The sequence below is a fragment of the Xenopus tropicalis genome, chromosome 4, assembly GCF_000004195.4.
Source record: "Xenopus tropicalis strain Nigerian chromosome 4, UCB_Xtro_10.0, whole genome shotgun sequence".
NCBI lineage: Eukaryota > Metazoa > Chordata > Amphibia > Anura > Pipidae > Xenopus > Xenopus tropicalis.
In genome coordinates this window covers 134678952-134705624 of record NC_030680.2, presented here as the reverse complement: position 1 = coordinate 134705624, position 26673 = coordinate 134678952, and the positions used below count along the sequence as shown (strand labels likewise).

Below are 26673 nucleotides of genomic sequence, written 5' to 3'. Positions count from 1 at the left end.
CCCAGGCACTATACCCAGGCACTATACACAGGCACTATACCCAGGTACTATACCCAGGCACTATACCCAGGCACTATACCCAGGCACTATACCCAGGCACTATACACAGGCACTATACACAGGCACTATACCCAGGTACTATACCCAGGTACTATACCCAGGTACTATACACAGGCACTATACCCAGGCACTATACCCAGGCACTATACCCAGGTACTATACCCAGGTACTATACCCAGGTACTATACCCAGGTACTATACCCAGGTACTATACACAGGCACTATACACAGGCACTATACCCAGGCACTATACCCAGGCACTATACCCAGGCACTATACCCAGGCACTATACCCAGGCACTATACACAGGCACTATACACAGGCACTATACACAGGCACTATACCCAGGCACTATACCCAGGCACTATACACAGGCACTATACCCAGGCACTATACACAGGCACTATACCCAGGCACTATACCCAGGCACTATACCCAGGCACTATACCCAGGCACTATACCCAGGCACTATACCCAGGCACTATACCCAGGCACTATACCCAGGTACTATACCCAGGCAATATACACAGGCACTATACACAGGTACTATATACACAGGTACTATACACAGGTACTATACACAGGTACTATATACACAGGTACTATATACACAGGCACTATACACAGGCACTATACCCAGGCACTATACACAGGTACTATACACAGGCACTATACCCAGGTACTATACCCAGGCACTATACACAGGTACTATACACAGGTACTATATACACAGGTACTATATACACAGGTACTATATACACAGGTACTATACACAGGTACTATACACAGGTACTATACCCAGGCACTATACCCAGGCACTATACACAGGTACTATATACAGGTACTATACACCGGTACTATACCCAGGCACTATACCCAGGCACTATACCCAGGCACTATACCCAGGCACTATACCCAGGCACTATACCCAGGTACTATACACAGGTACTATACAGTTCTAAAGAATCACTAGCTGACATTAAATTGTTTTTTGCCTGACCTGACAATTAAAATAATATATAATCTATCCCCTACCCTAACACATGGAGGGTAAGTTAACTCTTTCCCTCTGAAAAAGCTCATTGTGTGTTTATATATTTGTTGTTGTTTTTTGCACTTACTATTTTTTTTTTTTTGTCATTGTTTTGTTCATTTATAGTAAGTTACAGTGGGGCCAATGTTGTGTATCAGTGCCAGTGTTATAGTGCCAGGGCCTGAATATCTGCCCTCAGTACCCACTGTGTTTCACTGTATATAATGTGCTGGGTTTGTAAATACAGACTGCGTCTCACTGTATATAATGGGGAGTCAGTACCCACTGCCTTTCTTGCTATAAAACTAACATAAACACATCTAAAGGGGTGGTTCACTTTTAAGTTAACCTTTAGTATGTTATAAAATGGCCTATTCCTAGCAACTTTGCAATTGGTCTTCCTAATTAATTTTTTTGAATAATTTGCCTTTCTCTTCTGCCTCTATCCAGATTTCAAATGGGGGCCAAAAAATATTGCTCTGTGAGGCTACAATTTTATTATTATTATAATTTTGTATTACTTATTTTTCCAAGTAGGCCCCTTAACTATTCATATTCCCATCTCTTGTTTAAACCACTACCTGGTTGCTAGGGTAAATAAGACCCTAGCAACCAGATAGCTGCTGAAATACCAAATGGAGAGCTGCTGAACAAAAAGCTAAATAACTGAAAAACCATTAAAAATAAAAGTGAATTCGAATGCGAACTACCCCTTTAAGCTAACTGATCACAAACACAAATGTTTGCAGATCCCCTAACAGAAGTGCGCGTATGAATACTTTTACATCCTAAACATTTTAGGGTAAAAAAAAAAAGCACCCCCACCCGCACTTTTGTACAGTATCCCTGGAAGTCAGTGGGAACGGCAAGAGGTAGTTGGGAGGTTAACTTTTTACGCCAGCAGCGAATCCACTAAGTGTCACATTAGCTGTAGGTCAGTCTGTGTATGGGCCATCATTAGCCTCCCCTAGTATCATCCTGCAAAAAAAAAATATATATTTATAAATATATATATATATATATACAGTTCAAAATGTACAGCACTCACGAAATAGAAGGTTACTGATCGCCTGGGTGCAGTCCTCGTTAGCGTAGATAATAGGTGAAAATGGATCGCATCACACAGGACTTATAGAAAAAATATTAATTTTATTTGGGTGAACAGCAAAAAACTGACGTTTCGGCTACAGCAGTAGCCTTTCTCAAAGTTACACGTAAGCAAACCAAACAGAACTTAAATACACAGTGTGGCGGGAAACTACATCGTGACGTGCAAACGTGACGTATCCAATACAGTGTAAACCATCAGATCCCTTTACTTTTGTGCAAACATATATGGACATTATTTACATCAAAGTAAAAATAAAAATAAAATCATTTGCATGAATAAGAATAAAAAGATTTGTGTACTCAAAATATGGTGTGTCATGATTATTTCAACGCCAATGTTTATCTGATCGACTCATATACATAGGACCGCGGGGCTGAGAAGCCCTTTTCACAAATCGAGCATTAGGTAATTAATCAATCTTAATTCACGGGGATCGTTTTATAACATATCGCTAGTTAATTCATTATAGAAAACCCATTGATAGACTGTGCCATAAGGAAAGGCAGTCAAGTTCCTTATGGCACAGTCTATCAATGGGTTTTCTATAATGAATTAACTAGCGATATGTTATAAAACGATCCCCGTGAATTAAGATTGATTAATTACCTAATGCTCGATTTGTGAAAAGGGCTTCTCAGCCCCGCGGTCCTATGTATATGAGTCGATCAGATAAACATTGGCGTTGAAATAATCATGACACACCATATTTTGAGTACACAAATCTTTTTATTCTTATTCATGCAAATGATTTTATTTTTATTTTTACTTTGATGTAAATAATGTCCATATATGTTTGCACAAAAGTAAAGGGATCTGATGGTTTACACTGTATTGGATACGTCACGTTTGCACGTCACGATGTAGTTTCCCGCCACACTGTGTATTTAAGTTCTGTTTGGTTTGCTTACGTGTAACTTTGAGAAAGGCTACTGCTGTAGCCGAAACGTCAGTTTTTTGCTGTTCACCCAAATAAAATTAATATTTTTTCTATAAGTCCTGTGTGATGCGATCCATTTTCACCTATTATATATATATATATATATATATATATATATTTGTCTGTTGCAGGATGATGCTAGCTTACTTGCCCCCCCTTGGAAAATTTTCTGCGGACGCCCATGATTGAATCTATAAATGTTTTAATTTATTAGAAAGATTATTGTTTGGGCTTTACAAGGCTAAAAACCAGACAGATGAGACCAGAACAGGCCTAAGAAAAACTGAACTGTTCAGGTCAAAACTGGACAGGAGACGACCAGGGCTGTATTTATGTCTGGTGCTACCCTAGGCAAGGGACCTAAATACCACTATCACTTCCCCTGTCCCTCACCACCCCAAGCTCTGTCACCAGATTTCCTATGGAGGGCATATTTTTTTTTTTTTTTTTAAATAAAACCTATATATAGGCAACCCAAGGGCCACCCCCCCAAAACCTGCCACCCAAGCACAGGTACTCAGTTGCTTAAATATATATAATATATATATATATATATATATATATATATATATATATATATATATAACCTAACTTGCCAGGATTTGCTTTTTGTGAGAGGGTGCCTAAACAGTTATTCCACCCATTACTTGTAGTATATATATATATATGCCTATTTATATCTGAGCAATCTTAAATTAAATTTAAAAAAAAAAAAATATATATATATATATTTTTTTTTTATTTAATTTAACATTGCTCAGATATAAATAGGCATGTTACACAGCTAGCTAATGCTATTTTAATGAACACATTCGCAACAAATAACACAGTAACAGAGAGCAATAAACAAACTCATAAAGTAGGCTGGCTGGCAATAACTTCACCACAGTGCACCGCGCCCTCACAGTTCTGCCAGAACTACAACTTCCAGAAGACCGAAAGAGAACAGCGCCGCTCTTGATTGGTGGAAGCAACCTAAAGCGCTGCGATTGGCTATTGTGTTTTGTTCTCTGCCAATGAGCGCCGAGTGGTTGGCACATGCGCACAGGTTACTAGTCAGTCTCAGGGCAGCTGCCTGGAAGTGGTTGCCGTGGTAATCATCATGGGGGGCAGTGAGAGCACCGGGAGGAAGGTGTCCTTCGGGATGGATGAGGAGGAAAGGGTGCGAGTGCTGCGAGGAGTCAGGGTGAGAAGAGGGGCTTATCCGTATTATCGCAGTGCATGTGGTGGGGCTGCATCATTGTGCTTCTTGCGACCACCAGACTCAGTACCCTCAGGGGATGCTGGGAAATATCTTGTGCGTGTCAATGGATGTGCGTCCTTATGGCATGGCATGACAGCCCCTGTGCTCTGTGTGTAGCACAAACAGCTTTGCAGGTTGCTCATACTAAGTTTATAGACAAACTTCGCCTCTCTGATATTTGCAGAACGACAACTTCCCACATTCTGCGATAGTGAATCAAAGGTCGCCTGTTCCACTGCGATTAATGGATCTCAAAATAGTGGAGTGGAGTTATGTGGTTAATATATGGGGCATGTGGGACTGGCCAGTTGTGTTTATAGGGTGCAGCAGTTCTATCTACACAATTCTGCAGTCAGGGGAATTCAAATGAATGGGTTTAATGGGAATATTATAGTACTTACCTTAACACCTTGTTTGAAGCTGGGATTGTAGAAATGGAGCTGGGCCCCTGGTCATTAACAGATACCTAAGGGCCCAATTTAACACCTGTCACTCCCCATCTGTTCCTGAACAGCAACTTCTAGAACCCTCCCTGATAATGTAGCTACAAGGCAGTATGCTGGGTATTCCTGATATAATATATATATATATATAATGTTCCTCTCTGTCCTAACATTGGTCCTGGAGCTTACCGTACTTGGGAATCCTGTTGTTTAAATTCATAGTTCATACATCTGATGGTACATGGGGTATATTCTCTGCTTTTTCTCATCCAGTTGTCAAGTGCCCAAATGTGCTGCTTCCTTGTTAATTTGAAAGAGAAACATGTGACAGTGACAGTGCTATTATTCTGGGGAGGCAGAAGTGGTGGTGCGGGTCAATTGTCCACCAACTGAAAAGCCCTGTTAGTAAATAAAGCATGTGTCCCATTGTCCAAGGCTGATATCAAGCCCTATATTGCAGCCCTTGGGCAATTTTGTGTATATTGAAGATTGAGTGCTTTTTAACCCAAAAAGCTTATTGAACTTGTGCTTTGCAGGCTTTCAGCCAATCAGCTCTCTTTTAGTGTCTGAGTGTCACTGAGCATTTCCTGCTTAGTCAGCTAACTCTAGGGTCACTGACTCTAGTTGGGAGCCTTGTATTAGCAGTCTAAAACTGCAAATATCTCAGAAACCACAAGAAATAAAAAAAACATTCCCAGAGTAGCAATGTGGGGATGTTACCTGTTTTAATTGCCTTCTGTGGACTCCAGCTCTGAAAAACTTGCCTTGTCCTTGTCTTTGCAAATACAAGAAGACATTGCAAACCTTATCTGATGCAGAATGGGAATACATTTTTGTGTGTGAGGTTTTTATTACATGTGAAAATGATATATGAATATTATGTAGCTTTTAACATTGTTTTTCCTCTTCTTCCCATACTTAAAACATTAACAGTAACTGAGAAATTAGATTACTAAAAAGAACAAACATTGATTGAATTTATTTTCAAATAGCGTATGTATATACATGGAAGTTTACTATAACTAGCTTCATTGTAGCACTCAGAATGCAATAAATGAATAGAGCCAAGAAACACCTAGGGGCCCATTTAAGGACATTCATATTTTTTTTTGTTTTCCCTATTTGTGGTTTTTAGAGTTAAGACTAAATTGCATGTAATTAAATTTCATATAATTAGTAAAACATGAATTTTACTAATTACATGAAGTTTGTGATTTATTAAGTGAAAAAAAAAACAAAAAAAAAGGACAAAACGACATTAAAAATCTTTCAGGTCATGTAGAAGTCAATGGGATCTGTCCCAGGACAATTGTAACAATCTTTATTTAATTCTTGGTTTTAGTTTTCATGTTTTTCATGATTTTGTTTTGTGTTTTTATTTGTTCCTGCTTTTTATACTCAGATATTTTAAGTAATGACCAGACATTGGTCGCCCCCCCCCCCCATCCTGTGTGCTCATGTGCGACTTTGGCATACTGCCCCTACATTTGTGCTGCCCTAGGCCTGGGCCTGGTAACTTGGGCACACTGGGCCCCTCCTTTGAGGATTCCTTCCTCCATCGCCCCCCTCCTAGACCACTTGCACCTCACCTCCTGGCCCACACCCTTTAAGAGGGCGCCCCATGACCGTGGGGTCTGCTCTATAGGTAGCTATGCCTTCGGTTCTTATGCTGGAATTTAGTGTTTGCCTTTTTTTATTACATGGTCTTTAGTAAATGTTCTTATAAGATAGTAGAGGCTTTCTCTTTGCACGCCATTGTTGTTCAGTGCTTTCCTGATTGTGCACTGGATTTTTTTTTTTTTAAATGGCCTTAAGGGTGGATAGTTTGGTGAGGTTTCCAAATGAGCAGATCTTTCCTCCAGTATGCCCATAAGGATAGGAATAGGAGCCATCAGAGCAAGGCTATGGCCCCCCAATCCAATGCAAAAATCAAACCATTATGTCTTTGACTCATTTGTTTAACTGGGTTCTCATGATCTAGTTTTAAGACTTGTATGAAAAACAGATCGCATTTTAGGTCATATTTATGCAGAAATATTGAAAATACAAAAGAATTCACAAACTTTCAAGCTCCACTGAATGTCATATTAATAAGATATTGCCAGGTTTCAGTTTTCTTACAGGAATCTGTAAAAGCACAAGCTTTTGTTCAGCCACCAGGCACCTGTAGGTAGCCATGTTGGATACACATCAGACTGATGCCATGTTGGTACTGGGTGCAGTGCAGTGACCTGATATCTTGCATATAAATGTTTTTATTGGTGTTCCAGCCTTCTGTCTGTGGGCAGGTAATCAGGGTATGGCCTTTATAAATAAATGTTAATAATAATAATAATAATAACAACAACAACAATAATAATAATAATAAATGGCATTTGCAATAAAAAAATGAGAAATGTGTTAGTCACTTTAAGATTATTGTTTCATGATGCTATGTATTTCCCTCTAGTGGTAATATAATGGAATTGCATGAATAAACCGCTTGTCTTTTCCTTAAAAGAATGTTGTTCAATAGATATACTACCAAATCACTTTTTAACGAGACAAAAAACTTAAAGACTTAAAAGGATAAGATGAGAGTAATGATACCTTAATATTTTTTACATTTTATACTGGTCCCTTTGATGTGCTATTAGTTGTTTATTTTTGGAGGATTTTGACTAAATCCATAATTTTTGTTAAAAATTGATACCATATCCTTCGCAAAAGATTTGGCCAAATCTGAAGCTTAAAGGAAAACTAAACCCCCACAAAAAAGACTTAAAGGAACAGTAACACTTAAAAATGAAAGTGTATAAACGTAATTACAATATAATGTACTGTCGCCCTGCACTGGTAAAACTGGAGTGTATGCTACAGAAACCATTCTATAGTTTATATAAATAAGCTGATGTGTAGCCATGGGGGCAGCCATTCAAAGGAGAAAAGGCACAGGTAACTTAGCAGATAACAGATAAAACACTATTGTATTCTATATAGTTTTATCTGTTATCTGCTGTGTAACCTGTCTCTTTTTTCCTGCTTAAATGGCTCCCATGGCTACACAGCAACTTATTTATATTAACTATTGTAGTTTTACTGTAGCAAACACACAACTTTTGCCAGTGCCGGACAACAGTACATTATATTTTAATTACTTTTTGGTGTTACTGTTCCTTTATCCAGCAGATAGTTTATATAATATGAAGTGGCCTATTACAAAATCTTGTCAAATTGTAATATATATATATATATATATATATATATATATATATATATATATATCAGTAAATATTGCCATTTACATCTTATGCCTTGAGCCACCATTTTGTGATGATCTGTGTGCTCCCTCAGAGGTCACCTGACAGGAAATGCAAGAAGTAGTGTAATAATGTAACAGGAAGTATTGTGGGAGCAAAAGACAGAACTTTGTCAATGAATTGGTTTGTGACCTAACATATTTGTGTGCCCTCGGTTTGTTTGTGTGCACCCCTTATTAGTACAGTTATTAGTAACTGAAGCATGCAGGGCAGAAATGCCCAACCCCTGTGTCTCCTGCTCCTGATATTGAGGGGGGGGGGGCATCACATTCCCTGGTTATGGCCAATCAAGGAAACATGAGCTGAGCAGACTCTAAAGGTGGCCATACATGATCTAGTAACATAGTAAGTTAGGTTGAAAAAAGACATACGTCCATCACGTTCAACCATAATGCCTATATACAACCTGCCTAACTACTAGCTGATCCAGAGGAATGCAAAAAACCCATCTGAAGCCTCTCTAATTTGCTGCAGAGGGGAAAAAATTCCTTCCTGACTCCAAGATGGCAATCGGATCAGTCCCTGGATCAACTTGTACTAAGAGCTATCTCCCATATCCTTGTATTCCCTCACTTGCTAAGAATCCATCCAGCCCCTTCTTAAAGCTATATAATGTATCAGCCAGTACAACTGATTCGGGGAGGGAATTCCACAACTTCCTTCCTTTCCGAATATTTAAATGGAACCTCCCTTCTTCTAAACGGAGTGGGTGCCCTTGTGCCCATTATATATTTATATATAGTTATCATGTCACCTCTTAAGCGCCTCTTCTCCAGTGTAAACAGACCCAACTTGGCCAGTCTTTCTTCATAACTGAGACTTTCCATACCCTTTACCAGCTTAGTTGCCCTTCTCTGGACTAAAAACAAACATTCAGACTGAAATTGTAGGATAAAGCCTGGAAATGCATTGGTACGAAAATTATTGGGGGCAATAATTCGGAGCCCACACACAGTATGAAAATTGTACGATTATTTGAGTGCGTGTATGGCCAGCTTTAAAAACCCCTAAGCACAGATAGAGACACAAGTTGAATAACATTGTTGCCCCTGTAGCCAAAGCTTTATCACTATTGTATGAATAACTCTAATGGTTTGAATGGATTTGTTGAAACAGAAATGGTTAATATCTCTGGCCATTCAGCACTTCCTTGTTTACTTTATGTGGTGCACTTTATTTGCTTGGGAAAATGTATATCGCTAGCTATTTCTCCACTTCTATCAATCCGCCCACAATATATTTTTTAGATGACAGGTTCTTGACATTTTTCTTGATGTAAAGTTCAAGGGGTATATTAACTGTATTTATAGGTCTTAACATTTTTTGTTGCCAGAATTCAAGCTCCCTTGACAGTAATGAAGGTTTATTGCCATCGCTTGTAGAACATGTCTGCGAACTTTTAAATGACGGCTGGTGATTCAGAAACAAGAAATAGCGACTTCAGCTTTCCAACGCTCTGTGAAGTCTTAAAATTCACGTTCAAGCCTGATGCACAGCACATTATAGCTTCACTTGGCTATAGTGGTTTTCTTTTACTGAAATAATATTATTATTGTATGGTGCTGAATAGCTATAGTCTCTATATAAATAAATAAAGATAACTGTGATGATTTGATGGTCTTTGCACAGGAATGTGCATCCTGAGTCCCCCTAGTATGGAGGTTGTTGGTTTAGTTTATGCCCCCCATGGCGATCCAACCCTTAAGGTGGCCATACACAAGCTGATTTAAGCTGCCAATTCAAGTCCTTCAGACCATGTACGGGGACCCCAAAGAGGCCCATCTGACTGATTTCTGGCCAAAAATCAGCCAGATGTCAATTAGGCAGGTTTGATTTTCCCATCACATTGGGGACTGCATTGGGTTACTCCGATATTGCCCGCCTTAGATGGGCATATTGGAGGGAAGATCCACTGATTTGGCGACCTTTCCAAAGGAATGGATCATATAGTTTATGATCACATCTAGTCAGGGCCACTTTAGCTTATTACAGTGTTACAGACCAGTCCATCATCCACAGTTCCAAGGATATATTTCCAATACATATGTTTTCACTGCAAATATCACCCTAATTTACCTTCAGGTTGGGCTCACAGGTGTATCTAGGAGAGAAAATGGGCATTCTTCATGAATACCACCCTAAGGGGCTGATTTACTAACCCACGAATCCGACCCGAATTGGAAAAGTTCCGACTTGAAAACGAACATTTTGCGATTACTTTGCGATTTTTTCGTATGTTTTGCGATTTTTTCGGATTCTGTACGAATTTTTCGTTACCAATACGATTTTTGCGTAAAAACGCGAGTTTTTCGTATCCATTACGAAAGTTGCGTAAAAAGTTGCGCATTTTTCGTAGCGTTAAAACTTACGCGAAAAATGCGCAACTTTTCGCGTAAGTTTTAACGCTACGCAAAATGCGCAACTTTTTACGCAACTTTCGTAATGGATAGGAAAACTCGCGTTTTTACGCAAAAATCGTATTGGATCCGAAAAATTCGTAAAGAATCCGAAAAAATCGCAAAACATACGAAAAAATCGCAAAGTACCGATCATTACGAAAAAAACGCAATCGGACTCCATTCGACCCGTTCGTGGGTAAGTAAATCAGCCCCTAAGTGTCCTTCAAGGTAAGACCCCACCTTTGCACCATTACAAGGCTGGCCAGCCATTCAGTTTGGGAACCACTGCCCTAGATGTTTCCCAGCTGCAGTTCTCAATACCCTGCCTGTAAGGGAGATCCTGGGAATGAGTGGTTCACAAACTCAATGTCCTCTAGGCAGTCATCAAAGCAATGGCTGAGGTGATGTCTTTAAGGACAAGTAGTTGAAAATGCAGTGATAAATGTGGAGTTGTACTTCTGTTAGATGTACTTATTATGCCTATTTTAGTAAATGCCCCAAATCAGCTGTGTAACATTTATTTCCTGGTATTCCTTCATGTCCCCATAGGATCCAATGCAGCAGATGGGAGAGGGGAAGGTAAATTAGGGTGAAACATGTGGGTGAATGCACATGTATGGTCATGCTTTAGGTTGTTATGAACTAAATTGGACCACAAGGGGGGCCTTAACCTGCAAGTGTTTACTTTCTTGTATTCTACCTATCAGCCCATAGGTACACAATATAATCCACCCCTACAGCATTCAGAGCAGAAACCAAAGTGAACAAACAATCATCAGTGACTCTGTGCTCAATTGTCTTTGCTTATAAACTTGGTAAATGGTAACAGAAGTAATGGCACAAAGCCATGTTTATTCTTGGGTTCTGTTCATCTGTAAAGGATGCTTCTCTTACATCTTGCAGCTCTCTGATGAAGTCGTTAATAGGATGAAAGATTCCGACTTGCCTTCCAAAGACCAAAGTACATCGGCGGCCTCGGGGACGGCTTCAGCTCCTGCAGCCTTCCCTTCCAAAGCTGGGCCATCAGCAAGCCATCCAGCAAGCACATCTACTGGTGGTAATACAGGGATTATCTGGTGTAATTACTATGTAAGGCTTTGTGGGGTATAAATACACCTCATTTACGTATACTGTAATATATATTACAGGTGCTCACAAGCCAACGGCAGCAGGTGTAGGCCAACAGTATGCAGAGGAGGATCTCTACAGAAGGTAAGACTAAAGTTTTAATAGTTTATGCTAGATAGTCTGTCAAAAGGAAAATAGTCTGCTGTATCAGAACTGTCCCTATGTGGTCTCCCACAAAAGTTGTGACTCTGATACTTAGTAGGTTAACTTGGCCCTGGGAAGGACACAACCTTGGTGTTTTATAGGACAGAAAGGGTATTGGCTGTGGGCTCCCAGTGTTTGTGGGGTAGCTTGGGGAATGATATATAAAAGTACAAAGAACACATATAGGGGCATATTTATTATATGCTGCCAAGGAAAATACATGCTGCTGCTATCTGCCAAGTCTTTAGAATGCATTGACAGGAATGGAACATGCACAAACTGGGCAGATTTTGATATGGAACTGCATACTTTTATGAACTCTACCCACAAGTATGCACTGACCTAAAGTGCTACCAACACTTGGATTGTAAATGGTTTTGTGATGAGTTGCTCTGTTTGTGCCTTAGGTATGAGCGAGAACAGGCCATCATCCAGGAAGAGCTAGCTCGTCTTGCAAAGAGAGAGAGGGAGTCAGCCCATGAGAAGCTCAGCGCCTCCATCCTGCGGGAGAAGAACTCCACCAATCAGGAGCGCAGAAAGGCTGAACACTTGGTGAGTCTGCACTTCTTTGGCCTCATAACCCCCAGCATCCTGCAGGGAATTTGTTGAAAGCAAAGGCTGCACTTTTGTTTAAGCACTAAAATCAGTATTGGCTGTTAGTGGTTTCTGGCACGTGTAATTCAGATCCTTTAGGCATCGAAATTATTATTATACATGACAAGTGCTGTGGCATTTCTGTGTAAGATTAATGACTCTATCAGTACAATTAAGTACTTTGTCAACAGAGCTTACAGTAGGTTGTTTATGGCAGCTGCTTTCATACATAGGTTATATGCATACATAACACCATTGCACTAATATTATTTTTACATAAATGTATATGTGATCGCATTTGTTGCTGTGCGGTCATCTAATGGATTTATTTTCTGTGACATTGCATGGTATAAAAGAGCCATGGTTTGTTTGCTTTGCCTTGGTTTATCTGTCTTGTGTCTCCTACTATGTCACTAATAAGTACATATGCTGCATGGTAGATACTGTCACACAACTACCATTAAATACACTTTTACTTCATAGAACCAGACAAGTGCCTTTTGAGAAGTGTCCCTTTGACCAGGTAGTGCCCAGCTATTTTTAAGCATAAATAAGAACCCATTCCTAACTGGAAGTGTATTGTTGCATTCAGGATAGTTTTGCCTGATGCATCTGAATGAATGCAGCTGTGGGTGCATCTAACATTTGGACATATTTGCATCTAAAGTCTGTTAAAGTGGCAATATATGCCATTTCAAGTGATGTTATATAGTCACAAGGCGCCAATTAATTGCAACCATTTTGCACAAATATATGTTCGGCCGTGGTTGTAAATAAGCCTTATTATGTACATAAATAATTTTTTTGGTAGAATTAAGGTATGAAGATCCAATATTCTGGATAACAGGTCCCATACCTGTACGTTTTTCTTTAGATAACAGTAAAAGAGATGTGTTACATTCTATAGTGAATGACTTGGCTAAAGCAAATCTGCTCCCTGAATTATATACCTGCATTTCAGTGGATTTTGCTTCAGAGGAGCAACCACTCTGGCAGCTGCATCACACAAACTCTTGATGGAGTGGTTTACCTTTACGTTAACTTTTAGTATGTTAAAGAATGGCCAACTCTAAGCAACTTTTCAATTGGTCTTTATTTTTTTTTTATTGTTTTTGAATCATGTGCCTTCTTCTTCTGCCTCTTTCCAAATTTCAAATGGGGGTCATTGACCCCAGCAAACAATTATTGCCCTGTGAGGCTACAGTTTTATTGTTAATTTTTATGACTTATTTTTCTATTCAGACCCTCTCCTATAAATATATCAGTCTCTCATTCAAACCACTCCCTGGTTGCTAAGGTTATTTGTACTCCAGCAACCAGTTCACTGCTAAAATTCCAAACTGGAGAGTTGCTGAACAAAAAGTGAAATAATTAAAAAAAAAACCCACAAATAATAAAAAAGAAGACCAGTTGCAAATTGTCTCAAAATATTATACTCTACTTAATAGTACAGGTATGGGCCCTGTTATCCAGAATGCTCGGGACCTGGGGTTTTCCGGATAAGGGGTGTTTCTGTAATTCGGATCTCCTACCTTAAGTCTACTAAAAAAAATTATTTAAACAGTAATTAAACCCAGTAAGATAATTTTGGCTCCAATAAGAATTAATTATATCTTAGTTGGGATCAAGTACAAGGTACAGTTTTATTATTACAGAGAAAAGGGAATCATTTAACCATTAAATAAACCCAATAGGGCTGTTCTGCCCCCAATAAGGGGTAATTATATCTTAGTTGGGATCAAGTACAGGTACTGTTTTATTATTACAGAGAAAAGGGAATCATTTAACCATTAAATAAACCCAATAGGGCTGTTCTGCCCCAATAAGGGGTAATTATATCTTAGTTGGGATCAAGTACAGGTACTGTTTTATTATTACAGAGAAAAGGGAATCATTTAACCATTAAATAAACCCAATAGGACTGTTCTGCCCCCAATAAGGGGTAATTATATCTTAGTTGGGATCAAGTACAAGGTACAGTTTTATTATTACAGAGAAAAAGAAATCATTTAACCATTAAATAAACCCAGTAGGACTGTTCTGCCCCCAATAAGGGGTAATTATATCTTAGTTGGGATCAAGTACAGGTACAGTTTTATTATTACAGAGAAAAAGGCAATCATTTTAAAAATGTGAATTATTTGATTACAATGGAGTCTATGGGAGATGGACTTTCTATAATTCAGAACTTTCTGGATAATAGGTTTCCGGATAAGGGGTCCGGTACCTGTAATAGTTGAGTAGTAACTCAAAGGTGAACAACCCCTTCAACAAAGTGCTGATTATTTTTTCCTTTTACATATATTTGTACTGTGCTCTCCTCCTCGATATTTGAAAAGGTCTATTAGGCGTTTAAAGGGAAGGTGTTACAGAACCGGTGCCTTTGAGGATCATCTTCCCCTTTGAGTTTTGCCGAGCTCTGTTTCTGTTTCAGCTCCATAAATATTGTAAGAGGATTTAACGCCGTGATTATAAATGCTCCATTTTATTTAGTTTTGTAATTGCTTTTGCCTGGGGGCCATTTAAGGTATTAGCATGCCAGATCTATTCTGTGCCCCGGTGCTTATGCGCACCCCTCAATCACCGCTCTTAGCTCCCAGCTTTTGATTTATTAAGAAGACAAACAAGCTATGTTGAGGGCAAATTGAATTTCTATGTGATCAATGTACAAATCATGCCCTCCTTAACCAACATTTGTATTATGAGACAGAATCATGGAATCTGACACTTGCTAAGGTCCTGCTTGGCTTCTCATTTAAAGGAGAAGCGTAAAAAATGGGTCAGTTTAACAAAATCATATATTTGCACATTGATTTCCTTTCAGTAGCTATACCTTGTGGATATTTCTGTATCCAAGACTCTATTCCAATCTCAGTATGTCTGCATTTCACTTTTTTTTGTTCTGTACAAGGCTGCCGAACATGATAGTTTGATGAATGAAAACATTCTAAAAGTAAAATATCAGTTTGTTGATTACATTTAACAGAGGTCTAGTGAAGCAGTATTAAAAAATGATTTGACCTTGAAGCCTCACTATTTCCTTTTTAAAGAAGGATGTCAGCTCTACAAAGAATTAGTTTGGAGATGCTTTACTATTGATCCCCAACCAATGGCTCATGAGTACCATGTTGCTCACCCCCGCCCCCCCACGCTGATGTTACTCCCGGAGGCCTCAAAGTAGATGCAAATTTTTACATTTCTGGTTTGGAGACAAGTTTTGGAAGCACAGAGACACAGTTTTACTCCAATCAGGGCCTCCTGCAGGCCAGCAGTTCCCATGGGGGCCAATCACAGCCCTTATTTGGCATCTTCAAGAAACTTTTTTCATGCTTGTGTGGCTCATCACATCTGAATGTGGCTCACGAGTTAAAAAGGTCGGGGATCCCTGTGCTACACCATATTTTTTGACTTCTGAACTAGCCCAAGGCCACCAACAGCAGCAAGGGTGAAGACACATGGGCCGATTAGTTGCAGCGACTTTTCTGCCATAAGATAGGATAGCGGTTGCTGCGACTAATGGCTCGCGAGTTTTCGCTACACAGGTTAGTCGCTGAAACCTTTTAAAAAATTGCAGTGACTAATCGCCCTGTGTGTCTTCGCCCTAAAGATCTGTGCCACTGAAGATGCCGCTAGTATTTCTTCAGAACTTTTCAGCACATTCTCTGGTGTGCTGTCAGTTATCTTAGCTTAGGGACTGGCCAAAAATATACAGTATATACATTTCCTAATATAAAGATGTTTAGTTATTAGTTCAGGTTCAAATTACATGACAGTGTAGAAGCCAAATAAACAGCATCAGCTTCTATGACATATGTATTATCCCTTTTTGATAACATTTTGATGATTTCTGACAACCTTTAAAGGAAAACTATACCCCCCAAAAATGCAGGTGATTTTAAATTCATGACTATACATAAGCTAAAATCAAAAACTAGAGGCTGAATGATGTTTAAGGACCAAAATGTGTGATTGGTTAGTAATCTAAACTACCCATGCCCATTACTACTGACTGTTCCTGGGCCCTGTTGATCCTTACACCACCCCACTCAGTACCTAAGCACCTACATTTTTTTATTTGTGTCCAGTGGGTGGCTAATAAGGATTTAGAAACAGCCAGATCTGCTACAATAATAGTCAAGTTACCTGGTAATTAGTTACTTGTCTGGTTGCTGATAGGAAGCGCTATGGAAACTGCATATTCCCATATATTCCTTCCCAGCATGCCAGGACTGACGGATACTCAAGCAAAGAACAATAGAATCAATAAATTGGCTTTAGGAAAACCATTAGTACAAGTACTGGATAGGAATAACTGGTCATCAAAGTACAGATATGGGACCTGTTATCTGGGTTTTCTGGATAAGGGATCTTTCCATAATTTTGATCTCCATACCTTAAGTCTGCTAAAAAATGATTTAAACTTTATAAAATCCTGTAGGATTATTTTCCCACCAGTCAGGATTAATTATATCATAGTTGGGATCAAGTACAATATACTATTATTATTATTATTATTACAGAGAAAAAGGAAATCAGCTTTAACAATGTTAATTTTTTTATTATAATGAAGTCTATGGGAGATGCGCTTCCCATAATTCATAATGGGTTTCCTGATACCGGATCCCATACCGTACTAATTTTCAACATAATCGAGCACTTGGACTTGCAACAGTGAAATCATTGGATAACACTTAATAAGGGGCATTAGATATGACCAGGAGAGAAATCCGTTGAATGAATATTTAGGAAAGAAAGGGATTTTGGAAATTCCCTGCCGGTGTCATCCTCAGCTTTCACATGAGATTGCTATAACAAACTCTCGGCAGTTTTGCAGACAAGACATACTTTTGCACCGTTTCTCACAAATTTTATCTCCTCATCTGCTAAATTGGAAGCTAGGGAATCCGCTCACCTATCACAGGGTAATTGGGAGTAATCTGATTGCTCTGCATTTCACCGTTGTCAGCTGCAACGGGACGGCTCCAGAGAATACATCATCGCATTTAAAATAGAGCATAATAACATCACTTGGCAGCTCCATCCTCGTTACATTCGTCACATAATTCCCTTTCCGATAAGTTTCTTATTTGGAAGGCTTTAACAAGTGGCCTACTGTTAGGCAATTTCCAGTGACTGCCAGGAAATTTGTTAAGGCAATAGTAATGGATAACGAGATCTGGTAATATTCTCTGACACATTGGAAAGATTCAAGTGATATAAAAAGACAATGTACATAGAATCCCACATGGCACATAGCAGGAGCGAGTGCAAGGAGCTTATGGGAAGGCTGAATTGCAAAGTGTGGGGCTTGCAGCAACCTTTTTAGGATCTGGCCACAAAGGCCACAAAGAAGGGGACCCACTCATCCATTCAGTTTCAGTTGAATTGGATGATCTTCTGTTTTTGTGTGTGGCAACAGGGCTGCCATCAGGAATCCTGGGGCCTCCTACAACTAAAGGCAGTAGTACTAATACAGGTAGGCTTGTGAAAGGGCCCTATACACGGGCCAACATAATCTGTTGGCAGCTTTAATTGGGTTGTGTATGGTCACCTTTGGAAGTAGGAGGCCCAACAGCCAAGTAATCAGATCAATCTGATATCAAACAGCCAAGTGATCAGATCATTCTGATATCACTCACCTTAACGGTGGGCATGTCAGGGAAAGATCCTCTCTTTTGTTGACCTAGCCAGACTAGTGGGTCTTTCAGTGTATGGGCAATGTAAGCTAGCAGGGTCCTTTCCTCAGTGGGCCCCAGTTATAACCCATTGGTCACCTGAGGTCCTGGGCAGAGGGCCCTGCCAATATATAAAAAGGGACCCCAATGAAATAAAATGACCAGCACACTCGTGACCACACAACTAATTAAGTGGAAACCTTGCTCAGATCAACCCAAACCCTGCCAACTGCCCACAAGCCCTACCCTATTTACTACAACTGATTCACCCTTTTACATCTCTTGGGCCCCCTTCTGCCATGGGGCCTCTGACTGAAGTATCCCCCTGATAGCAGCCCTCTGTGGCCACAAATGAGCATTAAATACCCAAAATAGAAATGGCAGTTGACCAACTCATGCTTCATTATCCAGCCCTAAACAGGATGGAACTCTCTTTTATACTGACCTTATACAGTGCTTTCCAGCTTTTCTCAGGTGGCAGTGGGCCAGCTATCCAACAAAACATATGTATATAGGCCAGACTATGATAAAATGAATGTGTGATACAAAGTCAGTGATGCTCCTGAGCAGGCAGGAGGGCCATGCATGACCTATCGGCCTTTATTTTAATAACTTTAATGTAACAAACTGACGCACATATGGATAAATGGTCAAAATGCTTACAAGTCAATAATTCAAATGAAATTTGGCTAAGAGTTTTTCATATCAGGTTCTTAATCATCCAGAATGCTCATTTGGGGCCCTGCACATAGAAACACAATTATAAAATACACTTGAGATAGATTGCATGAACTGATTGATCTTTTTGTTTAAAGGGCACCATACCCTGAGGAGATTTGTTTAGTCTGTTGGCCACGCTGTACCAAAATGATTGGCCTTAAAATAGAGGGCAACAGGGAACTCTTGGCAGTGATGTTGGCCAAACACATTTAAAACTAACACTCTCCTTTATGTGGGCTGCCGCATTATATTTTCTATACGTAGCACTTTTACTGGAGCAGTAATTACTGTGTGCCTTTAGAAAGCCAACAGGAGAATGAAAGCCGCTCACATAACAATGTACACTGTTCTCACATTAAGCTTCTTCGTTTGGTGCTTTAAGCTGCAATTACCATCACTTATTCATTTCACCTGACAGAAGTTATCAGGAACAAACTGTTAGGAAGGACGCACGGCGCACAGCTAAAACCAAGGTCGTCCCACTCTCCCCGGTCTGACAGCTCTTCCACGCTCCCTCTTCTATGGAAAAATTAATTGCCACTTCTAGAGATAATCTTATTCTATCCTTAAATTTTATTAGCGTATATGTAATTATCACTTACCCTCCCGTCTGGCTGGAATTATACAGCGTCAGATGCCTGGCACATATTACCATCTGTGCTAGATAACACTTCTCACCTGCCTTGTCTCAGTGACCAAGCTCACTGCCTTCCCTGCCTCAGTCAGCCATGCCGCAGACAGGCACAGTCATCAGAATAAATCTACGGAGAGTTCCGAGGAGGAAGATGGAAATCATTCTGCCCAATTAGTCTGTTCTTCCCCTGCCGGTTTTAAAAAATGTCATTGATTCTTGAACTTATTTCAGACCCAGGCAAATATGTGCCTAAAATATATCGGCGCTCAGTATCTTTTTCAGAGCTTGCCGAGAAGCTTGTTGTGCAGTATTAATCTGCTTCTGTCGCTCTGGCAATGTATTATTTCTACTAATAGCCTGTGTTCCTTGCCTTTAGGTTCAGAAGGCTTTTTATTCTTTGGTAATAGAATATATGTTTTATATACACACATCTTATTGTAGAATATATGAGACAGTGGCTTAAAACTTAATTAAAGAAGTAGGATTATATTATACAGTATATTGTGTGCTCCTGTACCAGCTACAGCCCTTTAGCCGGTTAGATCTGAGCCCCTGAAGAAGCCCCCAGTAGCCCCCCCATCTTCTTTTCTGCTGATTCACTGCATATGCTCTGTGCTTACCTGAGGTTAGGGACCCACTCACAATATACTGTATATATTTAATTAACATTTTACAATACAAGGCTGTTAATAATTCAGATTATTAGTATATGGCAGCTCTGAAATCTGCAGTTTGTGTCAGAAATAAATAATCAGCCCTGTAGCATCAGCTTCTATGACATGGAACCTCATTTTCTGCTTGATAATTTGCGACAACCAGTAAGGTTAGCTTCTCAACAGCTGCCCAGAGCCCACTGAGCATGTGTGGTGCCACTGACACTACTAACAAAATCCAAGATGGGGAGCTCCTATGACAACTTTGAGGGCCTAAATTATTGCTACTATGGAGATGCTAAACATTTAGGCTGGTGCATTAAGTTTAGTATAGAAAATATGGAATTTCTAGCTCTATTCATATTTGGAGTTTAATTTTTCTTTAATGTGAGCTCAGACCCTTTTCTCCCTTTTGGTATGTATACAATCTACCTTCTTGCTTTCAAACGTGGTAATAGTCTGCCTTATATATTTGTATATTTAACCATGACTGGTGCTGCTGCTATTGCAGCCTATATATCTAAAATCTTCTTTGCTGGGGAAATCAAAGATGCTAACTGTATGTAAGCCTCATATTGAGGGATAAGTGGCCTTGGGCACTCAGTAGTTGCCTTCATCCTGAATTCAAAAATATACAACTGTAGGCAATTAATAGTGTGTTCTGAAGAGCTCACTAAATAGTGGTGCACAATTACAGGTGAGAATTGTGTGAATATTGTTTGTTCTGGCGATTTCATGGGATTCTCCAAAGGGAGATTGGAAGCAATTACCATGCTTTTAGCGATTAGCAATTCTATACACTCTGTACACCGTTAGCTTAAGGCACTGGCGTTCAAACGTCTTCATTTCAAGCATTACTTGAAGGTCCAGCCTTTAGTCATGGCCCCCCTTAGCTCATGAAATGATACAGGAAAATATAGATGTATCAGTCATTTAGTCATAGCTCCAAGAATATCTAGAATAATACATATTCACCCCAAATCTTACCCAAAGTGGCCTTTGGGTGTATCAAGGAGAGCAAATGGCTAGTCTCCCCTGTTCTCACTTTTAAGTGTTAAAATTACATTCTGCCTATTGTTTGTATTTAAAAAAACAACAACATATTTTCTTATTTTTTGCTATTATAAAGCTATAATTTGAAGGTCTGTGTGAACACACCTCCCTTTCCCTTTATAAACAGGGCAAATTGTTCAGAACTCCCTTTCTACCTTTAGATAGATAGATTTAGATAGCTCATTATCAGGGATTCTTAGTGGATACCCATAATTGGATCATCATGCTGTTTTGTGTGGCTTACAGTAATATTGCTACTGTAAATAACAGTAATATATTTGAATTGTTGAAACTTTAATTATAAAATGGGACTATATGCACTTGGCCATACACAGAGAAGTATCTTCTGGGAGCTTGTCAAATATTGACTTTATTGCCTGAGCAGTGCTAGGTGTATGGGTCCATCTGAAGACAGATTTGACAGGCCAAACTGCGGTCCCATCTGACCTGCAGAGTCAAACAAAGTGAGATAGGAATCTTAATTAAACCATGGTTGGTGCTCTAATAACAGTTTCTGACTTTTCACTGTAGTGTTTTGCTGTGTAGGGAGGAAGGTAACCACACTCTTCAAGTGCATCCCAATTAATAAGAAAAAGTGCGTTTAATCAGAGCTCTTTGTAAGATGTGCAGAAAGAGGATTAGGCTCTTTTAAACCGGGCTCAGCCATGTAGATCCAGCTGCCGGCGCTGACAGTACTTTCCTGTTTGAAGACAGATTTTATCAGGAAATGTATCTACCTAATAGAACAATGAAATTAATTCTGCCAGATGAAGCCTTGTGTGGGATTTGTGCAGAAACTAATAGGATTGCAGCCCAGCATCGGGTTGGCTATCTCTCAGGGTTTAATCCTCAGTGCGTTGGCACATTTAGGCTCTCTTCTGCTTTCTTTTCCACTTTCTTTATAAAGTATAAAAACAATGTGTATATTTAATAAAATGATCAAATGTTAAGGGATTAACAAGAGATCTGATTGTTGAATGATGTAGATGCATGGCACTCTGGAAACTGCTTGTTTCTTCAAGAGAAATAGATTTGGCCCAATTATTGCGAGTGACTGTGAAAGTTGGGTAATGTGAATTCAAAGGGGTACTGACATCAAAATTCTGCCTATTTTTGGGACTCTTATTTCCTGGGATGAAAGCTTTTTATGAAGATGTGGGATATTTTCCACCAGAAGTTCTTGAAATGTATAGTTCTTGTTTAGCTAGGTCATTAAGTAATTGGATCTTTGCCCAGTTTGGCCAGCCATACTCTGTGCCTACTTGGGCTGGTCCAGTCGTTTCGACAATGACTAAATTGTACCGCAGACTTACGGAGACACACCAGGAGAGTGTGCACCACTGTCAATGCGCCAATGATGTCCTTGCCCTCAATGGGGTTTTTTAACCTTGATAGATATAACTCTAATAGATATCTGTCCAGTTTATACCCAGATATTGGTTGGTGGGAGGTTCCCAATATATGAGCCAATAAGCTGCCAAGTAGGTCTTCAGGGGCCAAGTTATCAGATTTTTTTTTTTTTGGTCTATGACCACCTTTAGTGTAGTCAGGGATTGCATGGGCTGGAGTTTTTTTTTTTATATTTTCTCGGAATAGTAGACAATAGCAGAAGTAGGACACAAATTAAGTAGTTTACATACCACAGCTCCTTCCAAGCCCTCACAACCACTTTTGCCATGTAGCCCCTTTGGTTTCCCTTTCTTGCCATAGTAGCCATGGGCCAAAGGATTGTATTGCAACAACAGAAATAGGAGCCCATCAATGAGCCTATGCAGTCCTCGATCCAAAGGGAAAATAAAACCTGCCCAACTTACATCTGCCCGAAAAATTGGTTGGGTAGGCCTGTCTGAGGTCCCCATACATGAGCAGATAAACTGCTGAATTGGTCTGAAGGGCCCAAATTGTCAGCTTAAACCTGCTCTTATATGGCCACCTTTAAAGAAGATTGCTTCTTTTCACCGGGGAGTGTCGTAATGTTTTTTCCCCAGGCTGGCGCTCCTGTTAGGAGAGAACCATGCCAGCCTGTGTTGCCATTTTACTTTCTACTGACGGTCCCAGGCATCCCATGCACAAATTCCTGTTTGTGTACCCGAGGTTTTACTCTACTGTGCATTTGCAGAACGCCAAGTGCCACGGGAACTAAAAGCTGAGGTAAGCAGATGACAGCTTGGCACTGCTAACAGGAGCACCAACCTGTGCCTAACATTTCCCCCCCCCTCAGAAAATAGACACTTTTATGATTTACATGAATGTTGTATTTTTTTTGTGGTTTCTGAAATATTTGCAGTTTTAGACTGGCTGCTGCCAGTAAGGAGCTATGGCAGCACTTGACCTAACTGTGTAGTCAGTCAGTAAAGTCGCCATGCAGTAAAGTTTAAGGGCTACAGTGCCAGTCCACTCACTCGCTGAGCATCAGATTAGATCAGAACAGCCATTTAGTCTCACAAAGGCACCACATTATGCATTTTAAATTTCCTCCTTTTTTAACATACAAGCAATTTATTCTTATAGGGGAAATTATCACCTAATTTTAAATCTTCTCCCACAAGAGCAGATTGATAGTGAATTCATAAGCTGCATGAGCGGAACTGCTCATTCCTTGCAATGAATATTTATCTAATTATAAGTACTATGTATCCTGCTTTCATAGGCTCTAGCAGGCTGCTCTAATGAGATGCAATCTCCCATGGCTCAGAAAGGTCAGATGTGATCACTGAGGTTCAAAGTGAAAGGAAATTATCATATTACAATTTTTCAACACGGTTATTAATGAGAAGAACCAAAAATAACCCTTTTTACAATTAAAATTGAAATTTCTTATCCACCCCCTCCTCCTCTTCTCAGTCTCTGATACAGTTCATGCAAGTAATGTTGGAAAGTATCCTGTATATAAGAAGGGTTTATTTTCCAGTAGACAGCGTAGAACAGACATTTTCATTGTTAGGAATATTATACTCCCAGAATGAATACTTTATATCTTATTAAGTGGCCTATTAAAGGAGAAGGAAAGGCTAAGTCACTTGGGGGTGCCAAAATGTTTGGCACCCCAAGTGACTTAGATCGCTTACCTTGTACCCCGGGCTGGTGCCCCTGTTAGGAGAAAACAGCACCAGCCCGGGGTACCTGCAGCGAGCCTTCCTCCTTCCTCTCTCGCTGCCGGCGAAATCCGTGGGCCGGCGCATGCACAGTAGAGTGAAAAGCCGACTTCTATGTTTAAGATCGGCTTTTTCACTCTACTGCGCATGCGCACGCAGCGAATATGGAAGAGGAAGCGCTCGCTGCTACCCCGGGCTGGTGCTGTTCTCTCTGAACAGGGGCACCAGCCCGGGGTAAAAAGTATGCGATTTAAGTCACTTGGGGGTGCCTAACATTTTGGCACCCCCAAGTGACTTAACCTTTCCTTCTCCTTTAAAGAATCTCACCAAACTGGAATATATATATATATATATCGGTAAATGTTGCACTTTTACATCCTTTCCCTTGAGCCGCCATTTAGTGATGGGCTGTGTGCTCCCTCAGAGATCAGCTGACAGGAAATTATGCAGCTCTGACTGTAACAGGAAGTAGTGTGGGAGCAAAAGGCAGAACTCTGCCCATTAATTGGCTGACGTGACCTAACATGTATGTGTGCCCTTGGCTTGTGTGCACCATGAATAGTGCTATCCCAGGGGGCGGCCCTTGGTACTTATAGTACAATTTTCTCTTTAGGATTAACCAATAGCACATACTGCTAAAAAGTATATTTATATATGAGCTGTTTTATGCAATCACAAGCGCAATTTCTCGATGGGTACACACTCCAGACACGGGTGAAGGGGGTTAAGAAATAGCTAATCCTGACGCGTTTCGTGTCTTTCAACATGTAGTCATTGGACTGTTTTGTGCAATATATTTTTTTATAGAGACCTACATTGTTCAGGGGTATATTCTTCCTTTTTCTGGAGAAAGAAAATTCTTTCTTAATCCCTTATATGTGGTAACCATCATCCCTTTTCTTGGCTTTATTGGTATACAACCGACTGATGATATTCCTCTCTGATCATAACCTCTTGGACCCCCTACAATCTGGCTTTAAGGTCCCAAAACTCCACAGAAACTGCTCTAGCAAGGCTATCTAATGGCTTCATTCAGTGTCCTACAGTGGAGTATTATCTTCTGTTAGGGGTTCCTCAAGGCTCTGTCCTAGGCCTCTCTATACTTCTTCCTGTGGGCAGATAATTAACAAATGGTTTCCAATACATTCTCTATGCTGACAATATGTAACTCAATCTCACCTCACCTGATCTAAACCCAGAACTCTTAAATTGTGTCTGCTTTTTTATTTCTGCCATTGCTACTTGGCCTGGTGCTGGTGCTACAGGATACTGTATGTTGGTGCTTTATAAAAATGTGTAAATATTCAGTGCTAGACTAAATTCTCCAAGGACCCTCTGCCAACATTTTTTTGTGGACCTTCTGCAGGTCTCATTGCTGCGGTACCTGCTCTTCTTCCCCTTAGTGCCTGCAATAGTATTACTCCAGCGGAGCAGGTACAAGCAAGAGGGAGGTTGTGATCCCCTTCTTCACAGCCTTGGGACCTGCTGATAGGGAGTTACGCCACTGTCAATAAAGATATAATAACACAACATTTCTACAATCTGAGGCAGCAGCAGTAGTAATGGTTAAACCAATTACATGAGAATATTTGTTTTGCAGGGGCCACTCCCCTTAGCGATTATACTGCTGGGCCCCAGCGTCTGGGTTTGGTTTCACCCACACAAATCACTCCATGGACATGAACTGTAATACCAAGCTGTCTGGGTTCTGCCCTGGTCTGAGGCCAAAGATGTCCCTACATCTGCCTTTCTGTATTTCTAGATTTATTTCTGTTTTGTCCCCTAAAAAAGGCTCAATTATCACATTTAAAGTTCAGGTTGGAGAAACCATATTCACTTGTAATTTGGATTACCAAGCCGTTAAACATCAAATAAACCCAACAGGATTGTTTTGCCTCCAATATGGATTCATGCAACTAGTTGGTACTAGTCAAGTACAAGGTACTGTTTTATTGTTACAGAGAAAAAGAAATCACTTTTAAAAAAATACTTATTTGCTTATAATGGACTCTAATGGATACTTTCTTCCCATAATTTGAAGCTTTTTGGATAACAGTTCCTATAACATCATTAGATGTGAGTGAGATGTGACTCGAGTAGGAATATCAAGCTCACATACAACTGGATAAACTTTGCTTCCTTTTTATGCACCTACTGTGCCACAATTAGCCATCAAGCCAGAGATAGTCACAGTAACTGCAAGGGATGTTTTAAAAGGTAAAGTTAATTGTTAGTTAAAGGAGGAAAGGCTAATAAAGAGTTAATCTCAAGCTGCAGGCACCCCTTCTGTTGTCTCAATAGTACCCTTAAGTCTCCCCATATTTCACCTGTTCAGATGATCAGAAGCCAAACAGAAAGAAAAAAAAGCTGTGTAAAGAAAGTTCCCATAATGCTTCGCTCCTGCACAGACACCGAGACCAGTGTACATGCTCAGTTATAGTATAGTTACATA

At 39.9% G+C, this 26673-nt stretch overlaps 1 protein-coding gene across 2 annotated transcripts in view; it reads left to right on the top strand.

Annotated features, from left to right (window-relative positions):
• The first annotated feature begins 4166 nt into the window (after nucleotides 1-4166).
• chchd6 (coiled-coil-helix-coiled-coil-helix domain containing 6) overlaps nucleotides 4167-26673 on the top strand; it is a 209723-nt gene continuing 187216 nt past the window's right edge. Inside the window, exons 1-4 of one of the 2 annotated variants that reach the window (XM_031901176.1) lie at nucleotides 4167-4327; nucleotides 11429-11582; nucleotides 11674-11737; nucleotides 12205-12349. In XM_031901176.1, the coding sequence (XP_031757036.1) occupies nucleotides 4244-4327; nucleotides 11429-11582; nucleotides 11674-11737; nucleotides 12205-12349 (447 nt within the window). In that variant the 5' untranslated portion in view covers nucleotides 4167-4243. The remainder of the gene's footprint in view (nucleotides 4328-11428; nucleotides 11583-11673; nucleotides 11738-12204; nucleotides 12350-26673) is intronic. The other variant, XM_031901175.1, reaches the window with a different exon arrangement.